Source organism: Festucalex cinctus, chromosome 18, assembly GCF_051991245.1.
Source record: "Festucalex cinctus isolate MCC-2025b chromosome 18, RoL_Fcin_1.0, whole genome shotgun sequence".
In the NCBI taxonomy this organism is placed as follows: domain Eukaryota; kingdom Metazoa; phylum Chordata; class Actinopteri; order Syngnathiformes; family Syngnathidae; genus Festucalex; species Festucalex cinctus.
In genome coordinates this window covers 13,407,937-13,429,043 of record NC_135428.1, presented here as the reverse complement: position 1 = coordinate 13,429,043, position 21,107 = coordinate 13,407,937, and the positions used below count along the sequence as shown (strand labels likewise).

The window sequence follows — 21,107 nt, the reverse complement described above, 5'->3', positions numbered from 1 at the left end:
TGTGGTGTCAAACTAATGACGTTCATTGTCACTTTACAGGGACTTTAATTTGCTAAAAAACGCTAAATGCAACCCATCAAGCAATTCCATATTGTTTAGATATGACAGTTACTCATGCTGGTTTCTTCCCAAATTGAAAATGTACGGATTTTGCATCTTTAGCACATTTTAAAGAGAAAAAAATGTATTGTATTGTTGGTGAATTCTGTCAGCTACGCACTAACTTCAACGGACGGCTTTAAATCAATAACCTGGCCAATTCCCAGCCACCGAAAGTTCACCAGGGGTGAAGTGAAGTCTGCTGTCATTGATTGACAGGCTTTGCATACACACACTCAAACACACCTTCGCAATTCACAAAAGGCTTCAAAAGACTTCAATATTGTGTCCAGGCGGGAAAAAAAAAATTCTTAGAGAACACTACAATGGAGTGACACTAAAATTAAATTTCAATTGGAAAAAAAAAAAAAAACTTGAAATGAAACATAAAACCCTGTTTTCCTCTTCTTCTTTTTTTTTTAATAGGTAATAACACAATATTTTGTGTGAGTTTTCAAAGATAGTTTATTATCCGAGTGCGTACAATTTGTTTATTTTTTTGCGTAGTCAGCAAATGTACATAGTAATTCTTTAGAAAATTTCCCCTCAATAATCATAAGAAAGTTGAAAATTCTTCTGTTTACATCCATCAAAACCAAATTCCAAGCGAGGAGGACCTGACCATTCCTTATCGCAGTGCGCCACCTAGCGGCCACAGCAGTTACAACACCTCCCACTTCTAAGTTCTTTTGATGCATTTGTTTTGTTTTGTTATTTGTACGGCTAAATGAGGACAAAAGACACACACACACACACACACACACAAAGAACAACGTGCGCCACGGCTAGCTTCCAAATTAAACAGTGCCTTTTTAAGATGTGCAAATTCAATATACAACATAATCAGCTATGTAATTTTCAACAAGAACTTTTCCACAAATACTCCATCTAGAAACATCGATAGAAACACGCCTTGAGAAAACAGCACTGCCCTGCAAAAAAGAAAAAACAAACAAAAAAAACAAAAACAAAACTCACCTCTCTAAATGGCAATAATGTTGATTAGGGCCAGTCAGAGTTTATATTAAATTTGACTCTTTTGGAGTGAAACTAAAAAAAAAAATTATCTACAGGGGTAAAAAGTAAACAAACACGACACGCAGCACACAAAAAAGCAAAATTAGGAATTTCCTCGACAGAAAAAAATGGCGACACGTAAAAACACAATTACGAGTGCTACATAGATGAAAACTAAGGTGAAAAGAGCTTTTTGTTTGTTTTGTTTTTTTAACCATCAATACTGCTGTTAACATGCATATACCCGTTTCAGAAAATTAAACTCTCTTTTCTTATCTACTCGACACTGCTTGCGTTAAAAAGGTCAGCTCAGTGCGAGACAATGTCTGGAAAACAAACTTTTAGGAAAAATTAAGAACCAGATAGGAAAGAATACAAACGTAATGCAAAAAACAAGTTCCCGGCCGTTTAGAAAGATTTGTCTCGTCTCGCTAGGAAACAAAAGGATTTTAGCAAAGCTTCTAACTGGCCTCCAGTTTGGCCATTTCCTGCACGTAGATGCCGATGCTCTCGCTGTCGAAGAGCACAAAGTAAACCGTCTTGATGGTGGACGACATGGTGGCCACAAAGTAGCTGGAGATGGCCTTCAGGATCACCTGGGCCGCCGTCTGCTTCGGAAAGCCGTTCCTGGAAGAACCGGCGTCAAATTAGCGCCAGGTAACTGCAACCATGGCATGGCAAAATGGAAGACATTTTTTTCGTGTGTGTGGGTCTACTCATGATAGACACGCGTACCAAATTCACGTAGAGCGAAATTGGCTTTGGCCGGGGGCAAATTTTCAAGAGCTTTGATCAATTACCCTAAAATGGCCGCTTGGAATCAATATGCCAAACTTCCTGTGTCTTTTCGGACAGAGTTTCTTGAGACTTTTTTGTGAGTCTATTCATGACACACACGCCTACCAAATTTCATGCTCTGCAGTAAAACGAGTGTTGGGGGCTCAATTTTTAGAAACTTGATGGTTGTCAGGCAAAATACAGTACAGTTCATTTTTGAAGGTCCACCGCAGACTTCCTTTAACTTTTGAGGCATGGCTTGATGAGACTTTTTTTGTGGGTCCACTCAAGATAGGCATGTCTACCAAATTTCATTTTGCTCACTGAAACTTCAGGGGCTTCATACCAAAATGGAAGACTTTTTTTTTTTTTGACCATGGCTTCTGGAGACTTTTTGTAGCTCTCCTTGCGATACCAACTGGTTAAGAAAGCGCTGAAAATGCTGATTTATTCAGCAAGGAATGTTTTTTTTTTAATTCTCTTACCTTCCGCTGCCGATAGACGGAAAGGCCACCGACTTGAGTTTCTTCTCGTCGGCCAGCGCCAGGCAGTTCTTCACCGTCTTGTCCAGCATCTCCTCGCACTTGTCGGAGCCCCATGCCGGACTGTTGCAGTGGATGACGTACTTGGCGGGAAGGCCGTAGCCGGCGGTCAACACCGCTGAGGAGCGGAGGAGGGGACAAAAGAAAATAAGACCTCTGCCAAGGTTCATTTGACAACCCTCCTAAGCCCCCAATGAAAGCAGACACTCTTGTCCTTATCTAGGATGTAGGGGAGAGCATGAGCCTTTCCTAGGCTGGACTGGTCGCCAGAGAACATATAGACAGATGACCATTCATACTATCACCCATAGACAATTTAGAATCTTGCATGCCACGATTCTAGGAGCAAGCTCTGTCCACTATCAACAATGGTGTTCCTCAGGGCGCCATTCAAGGGCATCTTTTTTTTTTTTTTTTTTTTTTTTAAACGATATATTCAAACATTTAAAAGGTTAAAATTGTGACTTGACTTACCTCCTGCCACATCCAGAGGCCCGTTCTTTTTCTTCATCTCCAGTACCGCTTCAGCTAACTCCTTGCCACCCTTCTTTTCCAGTGCAGAACCTGCGAAGGAACGCACACACACGCGGGAGTGTCACATACGGGCGGAAAAGACAGAACAAGGAATAGGAGACGACGGCGGCAGCGGCGGAGGCCATGCAAGCGGGCGGGCGTTCAGATTCCCAAGCAGGATGCTGTTAAATCATCTGACATCGTCTCTCTCGAGATCTGTGAGCTCCTGTTTGTTTCTTGCAAGAAGGGCTCTTATTTCGTTAGAGAGGCTCAGGACAAGTTCAACGTGCGACATTGAATTTGGAGCTCATGTGTACGATCAGAGAGAGATGCCACATGGGATGACATCAATATGGAATCAACACAAGATGTCACAATCTGGCGAAGCAGACAAAATGAAGCGACTGGAGCAGTGAGCACTAAAAGAAGCAAGCGGATTGGCATCAAAATTGGCATTAAATTAAAACAGAAGCCTGCACGCTCTAAGGCTGGATTTAAACTTTGCGGTTCAAGTGGCTATGGTGAAATAAATACATAAATAAACAAATAAATAAAGAATAGCCCGCAGGGTCCCTCTTGTGGTATATAAAAGAATCACGACCCAAGTACAGTTCTGTTGTAATTAACTTTTTACTGTGCGACAATATAATTGCAACGAACCATTAAGAATCTTTTGTTTTCAAACTTTTATCAATCATTTCAGATGAATTGTCAAATACGTAGTTTTTCCCCCCCCCATTTTTAGAGCTATTAGCATAGGCAATTAATTATGGTCTAAATATGCAAAATTAGAGATGTTTCAATTCGTAAATAGGCAAAATAATATAATCTGTTTGATTTGATAAAGCGGCAATTGTTTGAAGGTACTGTAACAACTATGCTAGTTATGTTAGACTGTCCCACACTATAGGTCAGCATTAAGCTATCATTAATGTTCGTATGATGCAATAATATGGTTAAAAATGTTGGTGTTGATACAGTGTATCAACAATGTTGAATAATGTTCACTTATTGCCATATATTGACCAATTCTGGAAAGTATCTTCCATGGTAAAACGTCTTCCCTGAATGGACATTAATTAAACTAGAATCGGACACTTGGACCAGCAGTGTAAATTCAGCCTCAGATTCCAATTTCCGTACGCACTTTGTGACCGCTAAGGGTGTTTGAAAGCACGATATAAATAAAGATGACTTGACTTGATCTGAATCCGGATAATTGAATTAGTGTCAAAAGGAGGAGCATTTAGCAGCAGAAGCAGCAGCAGCTTTCTGGAAGACCGCTGGGCAGCCTGGTTTTCCTTTACCTACTTCACCGCCCGTATAGAGGGCCGAGTTGGTCGGGTGAATGACAGCATCGCTCTCCACTATGGAAATGTCGGCTTGGACAACTTGCAACTACGGATGAACCACAAACAACAACACGGCGGTCAAACAACACGGCGAGCACGTCACACCACCTGGCTGATGACATCACAGGGAAACAACATGGTGGATAACCGCCTCGTTTAGTCAGAATGCCAAAATAAAAAAAATAAAAAATTCTATTCAATTTCGATTGTTGAGTGAATATTTATGTCGGTAAATTTGACATTGCAGATTCTGACTAAGCGAGGCATCCGAGTTTCTCGTCGGCAGCAGGCAGTCAACTTCCTGTCAGGCAGGAAGTTCGGATCAAGTGAGAAGATGGCCGCCTGACAGGAAGTCACCCGAAAGGTGGAGGTGCAAACATGGTTGGCGTAAAGTTTCAAAGTCCTGCTGTGGCCGCAGGAAGAAGGTGGGCGGGGTCAGGTGGGGGTGGAAGGGGTGGTGGGGGGAATCTCACCTAGGTCGTCTTTTAGCTCAAGTTCAGCATTGGTGGGGTTGATGACCCCTTCCACGTCAAAGCCAGCCAAGTTACTGACCTCGCTGTGGATGAGGTTGAGCTGCGGGGGCGAGGAGGAGGGGTGAGAGGGATGGGCCATGCCGAGGAAGAGCAAGAAGGAAGGAGGAAGGAAGCAAAGCCGTTAAAAACAAATTCACACCACCTGGGCCTCAAACGACACCTTGACTTTGACTTTTTCTAAAAAAAAAAAAAAAAAAAGATTTTACATCTAACTCATCTAACTCATCACCTGCTAATTTAATTTAATTTTGTTTTGTTTTTTGACCACATTGAATTTTTTTTAATTTGCCAATGAACCGAATTAAAAAAATATATATATTCTTTCTAAAATTTTTAAAATTAATATTTAGTACTAGTTGTGAGTAAATATTTAAACGCAACATATACAGTATGTACATTTTCATTATTATTTTTAAAAAATGGCTGTTAATTTTGTTGTTTTACATACTCCGTTCATTTGAAAATATTTTGTTAAATTGCTTAATTGTTTTGCATCATAAACTTTATTTTGCACGTCAGTCTACTGAAAAAAAAATATTGAATTGCCTTCAGATTCAACAAAATGGCGGCCAAAAACTTCTTTTCTATTTGATGAGGCAAACTACCTGACACTTCAACATAGAGACACATGATGGCACAAAAGCTCTATTTTTATATTTTACATGGCTTTGGCACAAAAACAGTGAATAGGTGAGTTTTTCAGTGAAAAAAAAACAAAAACGTGACGAATAAATGAGTACACACTGACCCTCTTGAGTTGAACCATAAACTCAGCAGTGTCCTGAGCTACCACAAGATGGAGCCAAAGCCCTGACTAACAGGCTGTTAGAAATGGCTGTCAAGGAAGTATGCTGAAGAGATACATCTCCATTGAAAGACTGAAAAAGGGCTTAGCCTGGGTCGTCATGATCTTTGCACTTTCGTTCAATTTTCCCCAAATCAAATCTATCGTTGATATAAAGTAATTCAAATGGAAAAAGTCAAGGTGTCTGTTGAACTGTTCTGTTTTTTTTGTAGCTTTGGCCACATCCTGTTGGGATATCAGGTTAATCTTGACATGCTTTTAATTTGAGATGCACTGACAGTGACGACCAATTATTACTTCTTTTTTTTTTAATTAACAATTTGAGATTTTAAAATCTAACTAGAGTGGATGCACAAAGAGCACGTGCTTTTTTGTGATGAAAAAAAATAAATAAATAAAACTTGAAAATTATTTAAATAAATGTATCTTGTATCTGCACAATGAAAAACAAATCTATTTAAAAAAAAATTAATGCATAACAGTTTGTACTTACAAAATGTATAAAAATAATCAAGTGTCTAACTTGTGTTATGTTGACAGGAATTGCACAGGTTATTGCTTATTCAAAGACAAAATGGGTTTTAATTAAAATTCTATCAATCTATTGTGTCAGCGCATCCCCAGTCATGAAAAGAGCGAGCACGTTTGTGAGGACTTCAAGTTGGCACCAAAGCAGATTATTGCACACAGCGTTGTGAAAAGAGCAATGAAATCAGTCGCTCCCCGTTGTGTCCTAATTAAAAGAAATCAAATTGCAAATGAATGATCATGCTTCAGCAGCGCAAAGGAGAAAGGGACAAATGACATCATCATCATTGCTGGAGGGTTGTGTTGTGTGGTGACTGACTTTTTGACCCAGGAAGAGGCTCTTGGTGGACAGAACGGTGAAGCTGTCCGCCGGAGAGCCCTCGGTGGTGCTGTCCGCCGACGCCGTCTTGCTGGCCTCGCCCTGTTTCTGGAAAATGGGGAAAAAAATTGTCAGCCAGAGGGCGTAGGTGGCGGGACTGGGATCCACCAGGTGGTACCTTGGCCTTGCCGGCGCCCTTCTTGCCGGCCATCTTCTTGCTGGGCGTCTTCTTGGCCGGCTTGGCTTTCTTCTCCGGGGCAGGCGAAAGGGGTGTTTCCAGCTTGCCCTTGGCGCCCCGCTTCTTGGCCAGGAGCTCGGGGTGGATGTTGGGCAGGACGCCGCCCGCCGCGATGGTCACGCCCTTCAGGAGCTGGTTTGAGAGACGGGGAAAAACGTTCATGACCATTTTTGTTACAGAACCTCAAAACCAGAATTATTAATATGACAAGAAAAAAAGGCTTGACCTATTTCAATCCGCGTGTAATGATTCTACGAGTTTAACATTTAGAAACGATATATTATTATTATTTCTAAAGATGTACCTGTATGTAGAATAATATCAGTCATTCTTGGTGGGAGATAAAGGATATATGCCTGTATTGTTATATGATTCATTGAACAATTTTCAGTAGTGAAAAGTTATTTTGTCCAGAATGAATTTCATAACTTCATTATTTTTTATGTACAATTAATACCTTGAAAAAGTAATTTTTCTACTTGCTGTCGACTGATGATATCACCTGTGCTGAGGAAGTAGGAAACGGCCAATCATGACTCACCTGTTTTCTGGGTTGGGTCAGTAAACTGAGCCATGATTGGTCATTACCTACTTCCTTAGCACAGATGATGTCATCATCAGTTGATAGCAAGTACAAAAATTACTTTTAAAAGGTATTAATTGTACATGAAAAATAATAAAGTTACCACATTAATTATAAAAATATTAACTTTTTACTTCTGAAAATGGCTCAATGAGTCAATTATCCCTTTAAGTATCACACTGTTTAAAAAAAAAAAAAAAAAAACAGGACACACATGCTATTCGTTAGCCCATCTATGCTATACAATGCTATGTCTTGCTAAGCTAGGCTATGTTTTGTACTGTTATTTTATTTTATGGCTAAACATAATGTGAAGACAAAAGCTATGTGACCGTTTCTAATACACAAGATGTAATTCTCTGCTTTACGTTTAGCTTCTTATTAAAATGTTTAACATTTTGTTCACTTAAAAAAAAAATCTGGCATATCTTTACACCCCAACTATTTTATATTAGATTAGACTAATTAGGAGTTACGATACAGACAAAAGTCTTGGGACACATTCCACTTACAGAAAGCATAAATAAATGTGGTGTATATCACACGTTTCAGTTCCTAATTATATAATAAATTAGTATTGGAATGCATTAATGATGGAAATGTGATACCTGGTTGAGTTCCTCATCATTGGCGATGGCGAGCAGGATGTGCCGCGGCGTGACGCGACCCTTCTTGTTGTCTCGGGCCGCGTTGCCCGCCAGTTCCAGAATCTCGGCTGCGTCCGAGGAAAGTCATCAATAAACAAACTGACATCAGAGTACGTCATAATTTGATCAAACCAGACAACTTTGAGAAAACTATTTAGTTGCAAACCAATCAGTTGTACCGCATCTGGCGCGTCTTGATCAATAAGAAGCTTTTTAATGCCTCCTGTATGGCATTCCTTCTTATTCGGGACTCACCGGTCAGGTACTCGAGCACAGCGGCCAGGTAGACGGGCGCGCCCACCCCGATGCGGTACTTGGGCAGGCCACGCTTGATGTAGCGCAGCATGCGGCCCACCGGGAAGATGACGCCCGCCTTGGTGGAGCGCGACGTCTTGGTCAGCTTCTTCTTGCCTCCTCGGCTCGACATGTTTCACAGCGGGTCCAGTGACGCGACTGGGGGCCTCCTGCAAAGGGGGGAGGGAACAGCGTTCAAGCAATGGAGTGCACACAAAGACTGGAAGAGTCACAGAAAGGCAAAGAAGTGAAGAGCAAAAGGTCGAGTGTTAAAGTGACTCATACAGAGTCAATTTCAATACGTTTTCTGGGATTAAATAGCTCCACGCTATACAGAGTTGAATTAACACTTTCTAAATAGTTTAACATTTTATTTGCACTGTAGCAGAGTTACTAAACAACAATATGGGAATAGAGAGGTAACACTGCTGAGATGCATTTAACAACCTGGTTAGTTTCACTCCCAGAGTGTTAAAATAATTCAATAATTGCAACAACACGCACTACATATATTAGCGTATATTATAGGTTTGATTTACTTTGATTAACTCTCTGCAGGGTTGGTTTAACACCAAATCAACTATCAAATGACGCCAACACTGACCTCCATTTAACCCAGACAGTGTTAAAAAATACACTTTTGGAATTGAGATCAACTCTGAAACGTTTAACACCAAAATTTAAACACTCCAATTTTTGCTATGTAGACTTCCATGAAAGTCTTCACAAAAAAATCCCTTTAGCGCTTTGTTAGACAACAACTTTTAACTTTTAAAGGGCCATATGATACCAAAATATGTTGTGAAGGTAGATATCCCCCCCTTAAAGCTCTTGTATCTGACAGGCAGAAATCATCAGGCTTGCCAAAGGAAATATTTCAATTTTTCTTAATTGGTGTATATATATTAGTATTTATTTACTACTGGCTAATGCCAGCAACACAGAATCACAGGCAAAAGGCACAATTTCCACCTGTCGCTATTCATACAACAGAATGTCTGTGTGAATAAAACTAAATGAGTACATTTGTGACAGTATCAACTTGAGACAACGTAATTAGTATATATATGGTTAATCAGAAATCACTATTGACAAACACGTGATGAGTAACTGACCCCCTAAAAGGTTTGCAATTGCTTCTAGATGCCACAAGAGTGGCAAAGTACTATTTATATCGTTGAAACTCCTCAACTCATTTCCTTGACATCAAGACGCCTCCAGGTGGCGCCATTTCTGAATGCAAACAATAAATAGGTGACTTTCTCAGCCAGATATATGAAGGTTCATTCATTGGTTATGTCATTCAATGGCACCTTCATGAATATTACACACGTGTCTTTATATTCGCTTTCATTTAAATAGCCAGGCTGGATGTCATCGTTCCAGTAACCCCCATGGACTTGTCATATTCTGCTACCATTCATATTCATTAGGCGTGTTGATGCAGTAATTAGCTAATATTCAAATGAAGTCTCAATGTCATCACAGTCACAAGTTTACTCATAAATATGGGAATATGCTTTGTCTTATGACTCTTAAATAAGAACAATATGGCATAATGTGCTAATAACGTGTTCTTTTCTGGCCATAAAGAGATGTTATGGCACACGTAATCGTGTGTGAACGCTCATGAAGGCTCCATTTTGGAGCGGGGAAAGCAGAGTGGAATGAAGGCAAAGGTTAGCAAGACGCTTGCTTGCATGTCCTCCAGGCGTCGTTCGGCGCCAGGTGGAGGTGGCGGTGGCCTGATTACGGCCCGCCGCGTTCGGAGAGTCGGGACGGACGCTCGGCTAGGCCGCTTCCGAACCGGGTACTGACATTCTGACACACGCGCGGTCCCATCCAAGCATTTCCGCAACATGTCAGTCGAAGCGGCGGGTACGGTTGTTGTTGTGGCCGCGGCGGCGGCGTCTCGCCGGCCCTCGTTCCCCGTGCGAGAGCTCGCCACCTCGGCCTTCGTTTGGCTTCCGCTCGGTTAAAAAAAATAAAAATAAAGAGGGAAAAATACACAACCAACCACGACGACTTATAACCACGGCTTACTTACGTGAAATAAAATAAAAAAAACAACGACAAGGGCGTCAAATGTCTCCCGGTGTGTGAAGGAAGGCTCGGCTGATTCGCTGTTGCTGGTTCCGTCGACTCCCACAATCCACAGCGAGACGAGCTGAAAGCTGCCGGCCGCACAACGACGCCACTCAGCGGGGGAGCAGCCGGCTCAACCTGCCCTATGGCACCCATGGCTTCAGTTTACTTCTTGAACCAACGCCAAAAAACAACAACCGCAAAACAAGAATAGGACACCACAAATACATTAATTGCAATGGAATTATCAAAATGTACATACAGTACTGGGGAAAATAATATGACGCATGATGCATTTTTTTTCCCCCAGTTAATCTCGAGACTGTTTCTGGTGAATTTCCATGGGAAGTTAAGATGGGGAATTTTAAACATATTTTTGTATTCACTTTTAAATAAAGTCACATTTGGTTTGTGTTAATAATTGTAACAATATCCAAACATCACAATACGATATCACAATATGAAGCTCACGATACGATAATTATCACAATACTGTGGGAAGGTTGGCGAGACAAAAAAAATAAAATAATTCACAATATTGTTTTTTTTTTAAAAAGAAGAAAAAAAAGAGCTCATCCTAAAAAAAAAAGCACAATTTGTGATTTTGTACATATCAGCAATGCATATAACAAACTGTTGAGGCACTTGAGGCACCATTAGTGTTGATTTGAAACGTAGAGGGCCAAAACATGACTTGTAAAAATTAAACTGCACTAAAAAACTAGCCACCACAGGGTGCTAAAACTGCACAAATGGAAATCAACCTTTTTTAACAGCTGCTTTTAACCCCTTGACAAATACGATATTGTGGCAGTTTTAATATCACAATATTGCCGTTATCGTGACATCCCTATAGATAATAAACAAAAACTGAATTGTACTGACATTTCCACAAAAAAAGATTGCACACCTCTCCCCCACCCACCTATATATATATATATATATATATATATATATATATATATATATATATATATATATATATATATATATATATATATATATATAACTATTAAAAGAAATATGGAAAAAAATCCACAAATCTGTAGGTGTCGAACTGTGGTTATGCAGGATTATTGCTTTGGAGGAATACAAATTAAACTTTCGTCAATTTTTATCCATCTCAGGGAGCCGCCATTTGACCAATACTGCCCTCTGCTGTTGACTGAAGTTAACTCATTCACTCCCAAAGACGTATTTATACGTTTTTTAGGTTTTTGCTTGCTAGAGTTTTTGTATGAAGGCTTTGATGCAGTTTTTGACCTGAAGTGGAAGATTAAAGCGATGGTAGTTATTAAAAAAAAAAAAAAAAGTGTGCTTCATCTGTTTCATTAATGAAAAAAACTTTAAAAAAAAGTGTAAATACGTCTTTGGGAGTGTGATGAGTTAATGTCAGAAGTAACCTCGATTGCGATCGTCACGTGACCAAACCCAGCAAATATTTTAGCGGACATTCTAGCGTAGTACGGGTTAATGACGTGATGGTTTTCCCATTTTGGTTTCATAGCATCATGTCATCAACCTTCACAATAGTCATCGCAGCATAGACGCTGTTCCGTTAACCGGTTAGCCAGGTTAGTGACAAAAGTGGCTGATTTGTCAACACTGATCAGTGGCTCACCTTTTTTTCTTTTTTTTCCCCCCAGTGGCTCACTTGGTCGCAGTGCCTTATAGCTCTACCCTCGGTTGTCATGGCAACAAAGCCAAGTGACAAATAGATATAAAGAGAAGCATGCTTGAAATCCCTATTCTTTGTGGAATAATGACAAAGGGGTTTCATTAGAACACCTGGGAACTGTTTAAAATTTCGAAAAATGACAATGTTTTATATTGGGGGGAAAAAAAACAAGTCCAAGAATGACTGCAGTGCCAGCATATGACCACTGTGGGTCACACCTGAGCAGTTGACGACAGTGGCTGAATGTTGCCTTCAGCCAATAGACTTCTTCAGGATTGTTTTGGTCGTGCAATTGCAAATATACTCATATAATCACAAATAGAAATAGAATTAACAAATAATAATAATACAGTTGATTATTAGCCCGCGACCCTTGTGAGGAATAAGCAGTCAAGAAAATGGATGGTTGGATGGATTATTAGATTTTTTTGAAATCCATAACAGTACATTTGTTCAGTACAGTTCACTTGTATTTTTACATTTGCATGTAGTCTTTTGGAACTCTTTGTCTTTTTTTTTAACGTTTATGTGCAATACATTATAATTTAATTATTAGACATTATAAGTACTTTTTTTTCCCCATTTAAAGGCAGAAAGTACATGATGTTCAGTTCAGTCTATTCCGTGTATGTCGTCACATGATAGCACACATGCAAGCAGAAAATGTCATGACCTCATATGATTGAAATTTCTTCACATTTGGCGTGTTCAGAAGCGTGTTGCCGTTAACTCGCCTTTCCTGTGCGTCACTGTGACACATCTTTCTTTTCCCATGGCACACAACATGCATGATTAATTTGCTTTGACGCAAACCATACAAATCCATTCCTTTGCACTTCGTCACAAAAATGAGTCAGGACTTTTTTTTTTTTCTTTACATAATGATAATGCATGATATAACATGATATGACAGATTGTACTCCGCCCATGTTTTTTTTCTAATTAGCACAGGTGGCAAAAGTACACATGGTCCAAGTATAGATACAGTGAATATAAAAAAAAAAAAAAAAAAGTCTACACACCCCTTAAAATATTTGTTTTTTGTGATGCCCATTTCAGATTTACACCCCCCCCCCCCCAAAAAAAAATAAAAAATAAAAAATAAATAAATAAATAAATAATCGGAGGGATGTCAAAGTAAATAACTGAGATAATGTTGTAATAGCGTGCACACCTTCTTATAAGTGAGGATGAGTCAAGAGTTAGCTAGCTTTCTCTCTTTTTTTTATTTTTTGATGACTGCTATCTTATGTTTTATGTACACTATTACCACATTATAAAATACTGTCTGGATTTGTGTCAGATATCGACAAATACCAATTATGATAACGTGTCACAGTAGAGGAACACGAGTTTCCCTCTTTTATTAACTTGCATAATTAAGATCCGTACCAACAGAATAACAGAACAAAGTATTTGTATTTCGTTACGTTCCACCACAAGTTACCTTAATTTTCATAAATTATTTAAACCAACGTAAACTACACGTCCAGTGATAAACGTGTAATGTATTGTTTGTTGGTGGCTTCGTTTCTTCAAACACATCGAGGGGAGGAAAACAAACCCGATTTGAAGATTACTAGACAGGCGCCCTTTACTTCCGGGTACCATACTGGTCAGCTGACCCGCAAGGAGCCAATCAGTGTCGCTCATCTGTCTGACAACAAAGCGCGTTTAAAGCAAGCTGGAAGCTGCCCCGACCCAGAACAACACGGCAGCCGAGCAGCACGCACGGAAGGTGAGCTACTTCAAAGCATGCAATGTCGTTTTTTAAAGAGAGTAAATATCATTAATATAGTCGTACTGTGTGTGTGTAAGTCACCTGCACTTTTGTATGTAAATTGGCGAAATATACAAGTTTGAGCTTGTTGATAGTGTCAATTTTTTATTATTATTTTTTTTTAAAGGAAAGGTGACAGTAATTTCATATCCATTTTAATCTAAACATGTACTCTAAATGCAGTCTATATATGTAAATTTTTGTGCCACTTATACAGTATATAAAGTATGCACCTTGACTTACAAGTGTAATTTCAACTGAATTTGTGTCATGTTAAACCAATTTTCCCCTCAAAAATGGTTTTATAAAATATGAGTTAGATGTGTGATGCCAACAAATTGCAATATATTTACAGTAATGTGTTATTTTTTTAGTATGACTATAACTGTACAGTATTTATTGAGTGGTATGTGTAAATATAAATGTGACTGATTGAATTCTCCACGCAAAATATTACAAACAGCTCTTGGCGGAAACTCCATCCCAATTAATGAACATATTAAAATTTCTCTGAGTATGTATGTTACGTAGTACGTCACAGTAGTGGATTCTAACATAAATGTTTAATTTTTTTTTTTCTTTTTTTTTTTTTTAAGAGCTCAGAATTGTTCATTCGGTAGTCTTACCGATTCAACGTCTTATCATCATTGCTCTTTTTTTTGTTTTTTGTTTTTTTGTTTAATATTTTTAATGTTTAATATTTTTAATGAGCTGCAATGTGCAGCGAAACACAAAAAGCAAGTGGTGATATTAAGCCTTGTCTTTCAGAATGGCCAAAACAGACCATTGTTATTTATTTATTTGTTTGCAGACATGAGGGGATCACAAACAAGCAGCAGGCAGGTAAGCACTTGTTCACATGCTCTGCCAACGTGTTGCACGCAAACACGCACGCGCACACGTGGTCTATTGTGTGTCACGCTTCTTGTCTGGACTGTCAGGTTTGTTGGGTTTCAATCGGCACTTTTTATTCTCATTGTGGAAGGGGAAAAAATACCATATGCTATTTAAAAAAAAAAAAAAAAAAAGGAAGAGAAGCGGCAATAAAACAGGCTAATATCCAGATGTCAGGGGAGTCAAGTAGGGCAAGAAACTAGTAGCATATGATTTGTGTAACCAAATGTGAGAACTAAGTCTTAATTGGAGGTTTAAGTGATTTAAGCAGTTCATTCTACAGCAATGTTTTTTGTTTTTTTTTTGGTCCCTGCAGGATGCCTCGGGAGGACTGTGGGATTCCGTGAAGAAAGCAGCAGTTGTCATCGGATCCGGAATCCTGTTCTTGGCGGCGTTCGGTAATTCGCTGACATGGTGCGACCTACTTACTTAATATCACGCTGCTCTGTTTGTTTCTAACCATGTGAGAGAGAAGAGAGAGACTTTTTAGTGTACACTGCGTGGACAAAAATATCGGGACACATTGCTGTTACATGTACTTGTATACGCTGCAGAATTGTGACCAACGCGGTATAACAGATTCCACAATATGTACGTCTACATTTCCTCTGCCCTTTTTCTAAGAACAGCAACAGACCCTTTTCCTAAGGGGGTCTCATCCATCACTGGTTAAGTCATTACTAACTGATAGTGACCCTTTCTTTTTTTCTGTTCCAGGCATCTTCAAAAATTTTGGGGAGCTTCGGGAGACTTTTGGCAAAACTTGTGGACCAAACTCTACGTGATGTTTGAGGGTCACAACGAGGCCTTATTCTACATGGGTAAGCTGCATTGGGTGGAAGAACTGGCAGGGAAAAGTATCCTTTAATCAGATGTTATCTATGGAGGAGGAGATTATCAGCATTATAAAACTAATTATGTCATGTTTGTGCGGATCATAAATTGAATTGCCCTTGATGGTATTGCGTAATAGATTAAAATTTGATACTGGCGTGTTTGAATCAACTGAAATGAACCACAGGCCTTTTTATATTGAAAATGTATGTGGTTGCTTAAGTTTTAATACAATCTAATCTCTAATTATCTAATGGGTTTTTAAAGATACATATAAATCACATAAGTCACACGGGATTTATCATAAAACGTCACCAGTGTAGTCTAATTTTAACTATCCAGCTAGAAGCAGTGCCGTCAACCAATGAAATGACTCGGACTACTTGTTGCTAAGCAGAATTGAGAAAGCTCAATATTAAATTCAGTACTAATCACATTCATAACAATAAGAGCACAATGGAGATGATCATATACATGAAATGTCGCTCTGATTTCAACGTAAACACTTCATGAATGGATTGAGACGAGCACAGCTACGTTGACCAGTGGAATGTCTCGGACCGCTTGTTGCTAGGCGGAATTCAGAAGGCTTCAGCCTAAATCCAATACAAATCACTCCAAATAAATAACCGTATAGTGGGGATTATATATATTTATGAAGCATCTGTTTTTGCACTAATTCAAAAATTTTTTTCAATTGTTTTATGTCCGCAGGCACGATGCTCGTTCCCACGGTGGTGTTCTGGTCGTTCAACGGTCTGCTGCTATTGGTGGACACCACCGGGAGGCCATCCTTCATCACCCGCTACCGCATCCAAGCCGACAAGAACAACCCGGTAGGCCGGCGGGGGCCAATTAATTTTGCAAAAAGGCCACATGAGAAACCTCAACTTTGTTGATATTATTTTTTTAATGTATTTAGAAAAGGCATATTGTTTTGTTACAATTAGTTGTTATACCGGTAATCATCATTAAATCAAAATTTTAAAAACAATAAGTCATTAAAAAAAAAAAAAAGGAGTGCACCAACTGACAACTAATATGAACTGTTCGATTAATAAGGATACACAAAACAAACATATAGTACTGTTGTCAATTTTGCTAGTGTTTTTTTTTTTTTTTGGAATAGTTGCTAGAAGGGTCAGAAAAGTTGCTAAATATTACATGCCGCTCAGTAGGCAGGGCAGATGTCGTAGGCTTTCAATGTCTCATGTCAAGCTATTTACGGCGAATCCGATGCAACGGTCTCTCCGTTATCGGCGCTTTTTATCACTTTGAATCAGATGGAGAAAAGATACGGCAAACGTTGTGGACGGTACACTTTATGAGCACTCCTGATAAGCGCACTCAGTCACTGATGAGTCACTCTGGTTAGAAAGTTGCATGTGTAGTTTATTTTTAGCCAGCATTACAGTTATGCAACATGCTATAGTGTACATATATTGTACTTTAAGGGTATTTAAAAAAAAAAAAGGAGAGATTTTTGTAGTTAACATCGCTGGTTTATGAAGTCAGTAAATACAGGCATAAATGTGAAATTATTGTATTCAATATTTATAAATTATACTTTTGTCATAAAAGTGAAAAAATAATTTAAAGTAGAGCTGTCAGATTAATCACATCTTAGAATTTTGATGAATCACGATTAATAGCTTAATTAAAAAAGGCTTTTTTAATCACCCTTTTTTGTCTGACAAAATTAAAGTTAATTTTTCGACATTTAATGTTGAGGACTGCACACGCTCATCCTCTTTTTCTAATCAGTTAATTATAATTACTTGCATAAATTTAAAGTGGAAAAAATGACCACAATAGTTTGACATGACACAAATATTCTAAATGGCATACGCAAACATTTATTAAATGCTTTACTTTAATGTATGTAGTTATGTTTAATGCTTAAGCAAAACCTTTTGACAACCTTTAACATGCGGTCATAATTAATAGTGTGATTAATTTGCGTTAATACAGGATTAACGTGCTGATTTTTTTGTGATTAATTACTCAACGCTTTAACTTTGACAGCGCTAATTTAAACAGGTAGAAATGCATGGATCTTTAAATGAAATATTTTGTTGTAAAATGAAAATGAATTTTATAATACAAAATTCAATTTTAACTAATTTTGTTGTGCGTACTGAATGTTACTGCAAAAAAATAATTTGAAAAAAATAAAACGAGTGAAAATCAAAGAAAAATGAATACAAAATGTACATATACAAAAATATAGTATTTAAATGTTATATGAAAATATTTGATGAACATTTAAAGGCAAATTTGCACTACATTTAAATACATTAAAAAAAACAATACTAAAAAGAACTACTTTCCCTGTTGTGTGTGCATGCGTGTCAAAGTCCTGTTTGTCTCTCTAATGTTTGATTATTGCAGCTGCTGCTGCTGTTGAACATGCAGGCGAGATAACGGACAACCTCTATGATAGATGGATAACGCATGCTAGAGGTTAATCTCTAGTGTTATCAGAGTAGAGTTTACATTTATTTTCTTGCCAACACTGTGCATGTTGAACCCGCTTATCAAATCAAAACAAGTTATTTTTCTTCTCTAAATGAAGCAATATCATCACAGGATACTGTCTTGAAAGGGGGAAAACAAAAACAAAGCACACAGCCGGTGCGATAACAGTAGTGACACTCCCATTCCTACAGGGGGCGACGCGTTACTGTGGAGTTGACGTTTACGCCTTGCGAGGAAAATAAACCGGAAATGCGAGCCTTGTTTCCGACGTTACTTTCCACCCACAGCCGCAAAATCACTGGGTTACCTGTAAAGTTGAGACTCAGTCGGGTATAAACGAGAAAACAAGGGTCAATGAGTATATGTTGAGTTATGACACTGGGTGGGGGGGAAACGTCCATCGCCAGATTACTTTGTTTACATAATTTCCAGACAAAAGCAATCAATCGTTATTTTACTTTCTAGCTACCGGACGTCAAATTTACCGCATCTAAAATTCCTAAACAGCGTTCTGGTTACAAAACATTCGTGTATTCTTAAATATGCAAGAGTTCACACACGATTGTGACATGTCCTATCATGTGTTTACACTTAGTTTACACTTAGGCTTAAGCACATTGAGTTGCCTTGTGTATGAAATGTGCTATACAAATAAACTTGCCTTGCCTTGCCTTAGTCCAAAGGTAAAAGGTCAAGTCCATTTTTTTCACAGAAAAAATAAGTCCATCCATCTATTCTTTTATAACGCTAATTCTCACAAGGAAAACATGTTAATTACACACGTTTTTTTATTTATTTTTATTGTATGAACAATTTAGAAATATAGTTTTTCCAATTAGTTTAATATTAGATTACTTAAATCCGTTTCAAATGGCGTACTGAATTAAAAGACGATTGGCTGTGGGCAGGTGGAGCCGGAGAAGCTGCGTCAAGCTTTGAAGACGGTGCTGTTCAACCAGTTGTTCATTTCTGCGCCCGCCGTGGTGGTCGCCTACCACCTGACCCGCTGGAGAAGAGACCCATGCGGACCCGAGCTGCCCACCTTCCACTGGGCCCTCGCCGAGCTGACCATCTTCTCCATCTTGGAGGAAGTTCTCTTTTACTACTCGCACAGGTAGGAAATGACACCCGAGTTCCGATCGCTCCCCTGACATCTAGAAAATTCATTTATTCCTTTTTATCTCAGATTGTTCCATCATCCCAACCTCTACAAGCGCTTCCACAAGCAGCACCACGAGTGGACCGCCCCCATCGGTGTGGTCGCCACCTACGCTCATCCGCTGGAACATACAGTAAATGCGCATTTTATTCACGTCCACCGCTACGCCTTTCTGTGACTCCTCCGGTCTTCTCTTTCATTATAAGTGTCACCAGCAGGAGATTGAAGGATTTACTAAAACGTTCTTGTTGTTTTTGTGCCATCAGCTCTCCAACCTGCTCCCGGTGGTGATCGGGCCGGTTCTGCTAGCCTCGCACGTTTCCAGTACGTGCATGTGGTACTGCCTGGCGCTGGTCAGTACCACCATCTCCCACTGCGGGTACCACCTGCCCTTCCTGCCCTCGCCAGAGTTCCATGACTTTCACCACCTCAGGTCAGGAAAAGGAAAACAATCCGGATAGTCGTGATGTTATCGAAAGGTGACAGAAAAAGTGATGCCAATTCCGTTTTTTCAAGGTTCAACCAGTGTTTCGGCGTGTTCGGCGTGCTGGACCGCCTGCACGGCACCGACGCCAAGTTCCGGCAGAGCAAGCAGTACGAACGGCACGCCTTGCTCACCGGACTCACCCCGCTCACCGAGAGCATCCCCGACGTCCCCAAGAAGGGCCAGTGACCGCCCGACATCACTTCAACGTCTTGATTCACACTTTTTTTTTTTTTGTAAAACCTGTTGATCAGTTTTAAGACTTTTTTTTTTTTTTTTTTTTTTTACTTAATTGTTCTGCACTATGATTATTTTTACTGACTGACGTCCATTCACAGTTTGGTTCTGGCAACTCTGTGAAATCTGCCTACTAATGTTCACCTTTTTACATTAGTAACCTGTAAGAAGCACTACATGAGGAAAAAAATTGCACTTATGTGATACAGCACACCACAAATGCAAGTCTGCCCTCCGAACCAAAGAACAGAAAAAGCTTATCGTAGCTATTGAACAAGTATAACATTTACGATTGTCAGGCCCAGAACTTTTCAGAGACAGCTGACAATCAGATGGCTGCTAGGCGTTTACTATAAATACTGAACCAACATTCATGATTATCGGGCCTAACTTTTCTTTTTTTTTTTTAAATCTGATCTAGGGAGGAAAAATCTCAACATACTCCACACCAGTGGATAATTCCCAAACACATCACATAATGAGTTAAATTTGGTCAGATGGGAAGGAAAATTGTGGCATGTACGCACTTTAATATTTACGATTGACTTCCCCATTGTTTTCCAAGCATTTCAGGGAGAACTAATCACACACCACAGGATAATTGCTTTCGATGATCAGAATAACCGATTTTGATTACAAGGTAAAGTTCTCCAGCTGAGCCATATATATTGCTGAAACAATTACAATTGCTGGCCCTGACCATTTTCCCAACAGATTAGGTAGGCAAAATACTCTGCACCACAAGATAATCGCTCGAGACAATCTTCCAGAGACATTGAGGACTTTGTTGATTTTGGATTGCAAGGAATCAAAATTGTTCAAAGTCACTGGTCAAAGGAAAACAATCACACACGCCGCCATAATATTTTAGAGACATCTGATAATCGTAACGTTTGTCGACTTTGATCGGAAGAGGTGGAAAAAAAGACTTGTGTACCATTTCATGTTTGTAAACATGTAGGAATTGTAATTATAATGAACCATTTGTGTATTTATGTCCACTTGCTGCTCCAGTTGTTTGTCGTGACGAAATCTCAAAATAAATCTGTACATTTTTGACACCATGTTTGCAAATGACGACTCGGCAGGAAAGCTTTTTGAAGGTTTTTTTTGTCCGTTTTGTGTTTTTTTTTCTTTATTAAAGGAAAAAGCATAATTACTACAAATTACAAATAACACTAATAATAGCCAATCACATCAGCCTACAAAGCGGATAGTGAATATTAAATGT

General features: G+C 39.1%; 2 protein-coding genes across 4 annotated transcripts; one reads left to right on the top strand and one right to left on the bottom strand.

Annotated features, from left to right (window-relative positions):
• Window positions 1-885: 885 nt before the first annotated feature.
• On the bottom strand, window positions 886-10,610 carry macroh2a1 (macroH2A.1 histone). 2 transcript variants are annotated; one of them, XM_077505940.1, is made up of 9 exons: window positions 10,295-10,610; window positions 8,209-8,417; window positions 7,915-8,021; window positions 6,664-6,855; window positions 6,486-6,593; window positions 4,256-4,346; window positions 2,910-2,999; window positions 2,379-2,553; window positions 886-1,743 (listed from the first exon to the last, which is right to left on the bottom strand). In XM_077505940.1, the coding sequence occupies exons 2-9, from the start codon at window positions 8,378-8,380 to the stop codon at window positions 1,578-1,580; spliced, it is 1,101 nt and encodes a 366-aa protein (XP_077362066.1). In that variant the 5' UTR covers window positions 8,381-8,417; window positions 10,295-10,610; the 3' UTR covers window positions 886-1,577. The 2 variants fall into 2 exon arrangements, with proteins under 2 accessions (XP_077362066.1, XP_077362065.1); XM_077505939.1 differs by lacking the exon at window positions 4,256-4,346 and adding an exon at window positions 4,774-4,873 and having other exon boundaries at window positions 10,295-10,608.
• On the top strand, window positions 9,915-20,940 carry faxdc2 (fatty acid hydroxylase domain containing 2). Of its 2 annotated transcripts, XM_077505937.1 has the most exons (9): window positions 13,502-13,748; window positions 14,602-14,633; window positions 15,001-15,098; window positions 15,402-15,505; window positions 16,233-16,354; window positions 18,905-19,110; window positions 19,183-19,288; window positions 19,422-19,588; window positions 19,672-20,940. In XM_077505937.1, the coding sequence occupies exons 1-9, from the start codon at window positions 13,517-13,519 to the stop codon at window positions 19,826-19,828; spliced, it is 1,224 nt and encodes a 407-aa protein (XP_077362063.1). In that variant the 5' UTR covers window positions 13,502-13,516; the 3' UTR covers window positions 19,829-20,940. The 2 variants fall into 2 exon arrangements, with proteins under 2 accessions (XP_077362064.1, XP_077362063.1); XM_077505938.1 differs by lacking the exons at window positions 13,502-13,748; window positions 14,602-14,633 and adding an exon at window positions 9,915-9,969 and having other exon boundaries at window positions 14,996-15,098.
• Window positions 20,941-21,107: the final 167 nt, after the last annotated feature.

What these genes read in the sequence shown, in the direction of transcription:
- faxdc2 (XM_077505937.1), top strand. Translation starts at nt 13,517, where the DNA reads ATGTATTGTTTGTTGGTGGCTTCGTTTCTTCAAACACATCGAGGGGAG. An exon ending in TTCGGTAATTCGCTGACATG is followed by an intron (nt 15,099 to 15,401) that starts GTGCGACCTACT and finishes TTTCTGTTCCAG; the next exon opens with GCATCTTCAAAAATTTTGGG. An exon ending in AAGCCGACAAGAACAACCCG is followed by an intron (nt 16,355 to 18,904) that starts GTAGGCCGGCGG and finishes GGCTGTGGGCAG; the next exon opens with GTGGAGCCGGAGAAGCTGCG.
- macroh2a1 (XM_077505939.1), bottom strand. Translation starts at nt 8,380, where the DNA reads ATGTCGAGCCGAGGAGGCAAGAAGAAGCTGACCAAGACGTCGCGCTCC. An exon ending in TGTGCTCGAGTACCTGACCG is followed by an intron (nt 8,022 to 8,208) that starts GTGAGTCCCGAA and finishes CCTCGGACGCAG; the next exon opens with CCGAGATTCTGGAACTGGCG. An exon ending in TGAGCTAAAAGACGACCTAG is followed by an intron (nt 3,000 to 4,773) that starts GTGAGATTCCCC and finishes GTTCCTTCGCAG; the next exon opens with GTTCTGCACTGGAAAAGAAG.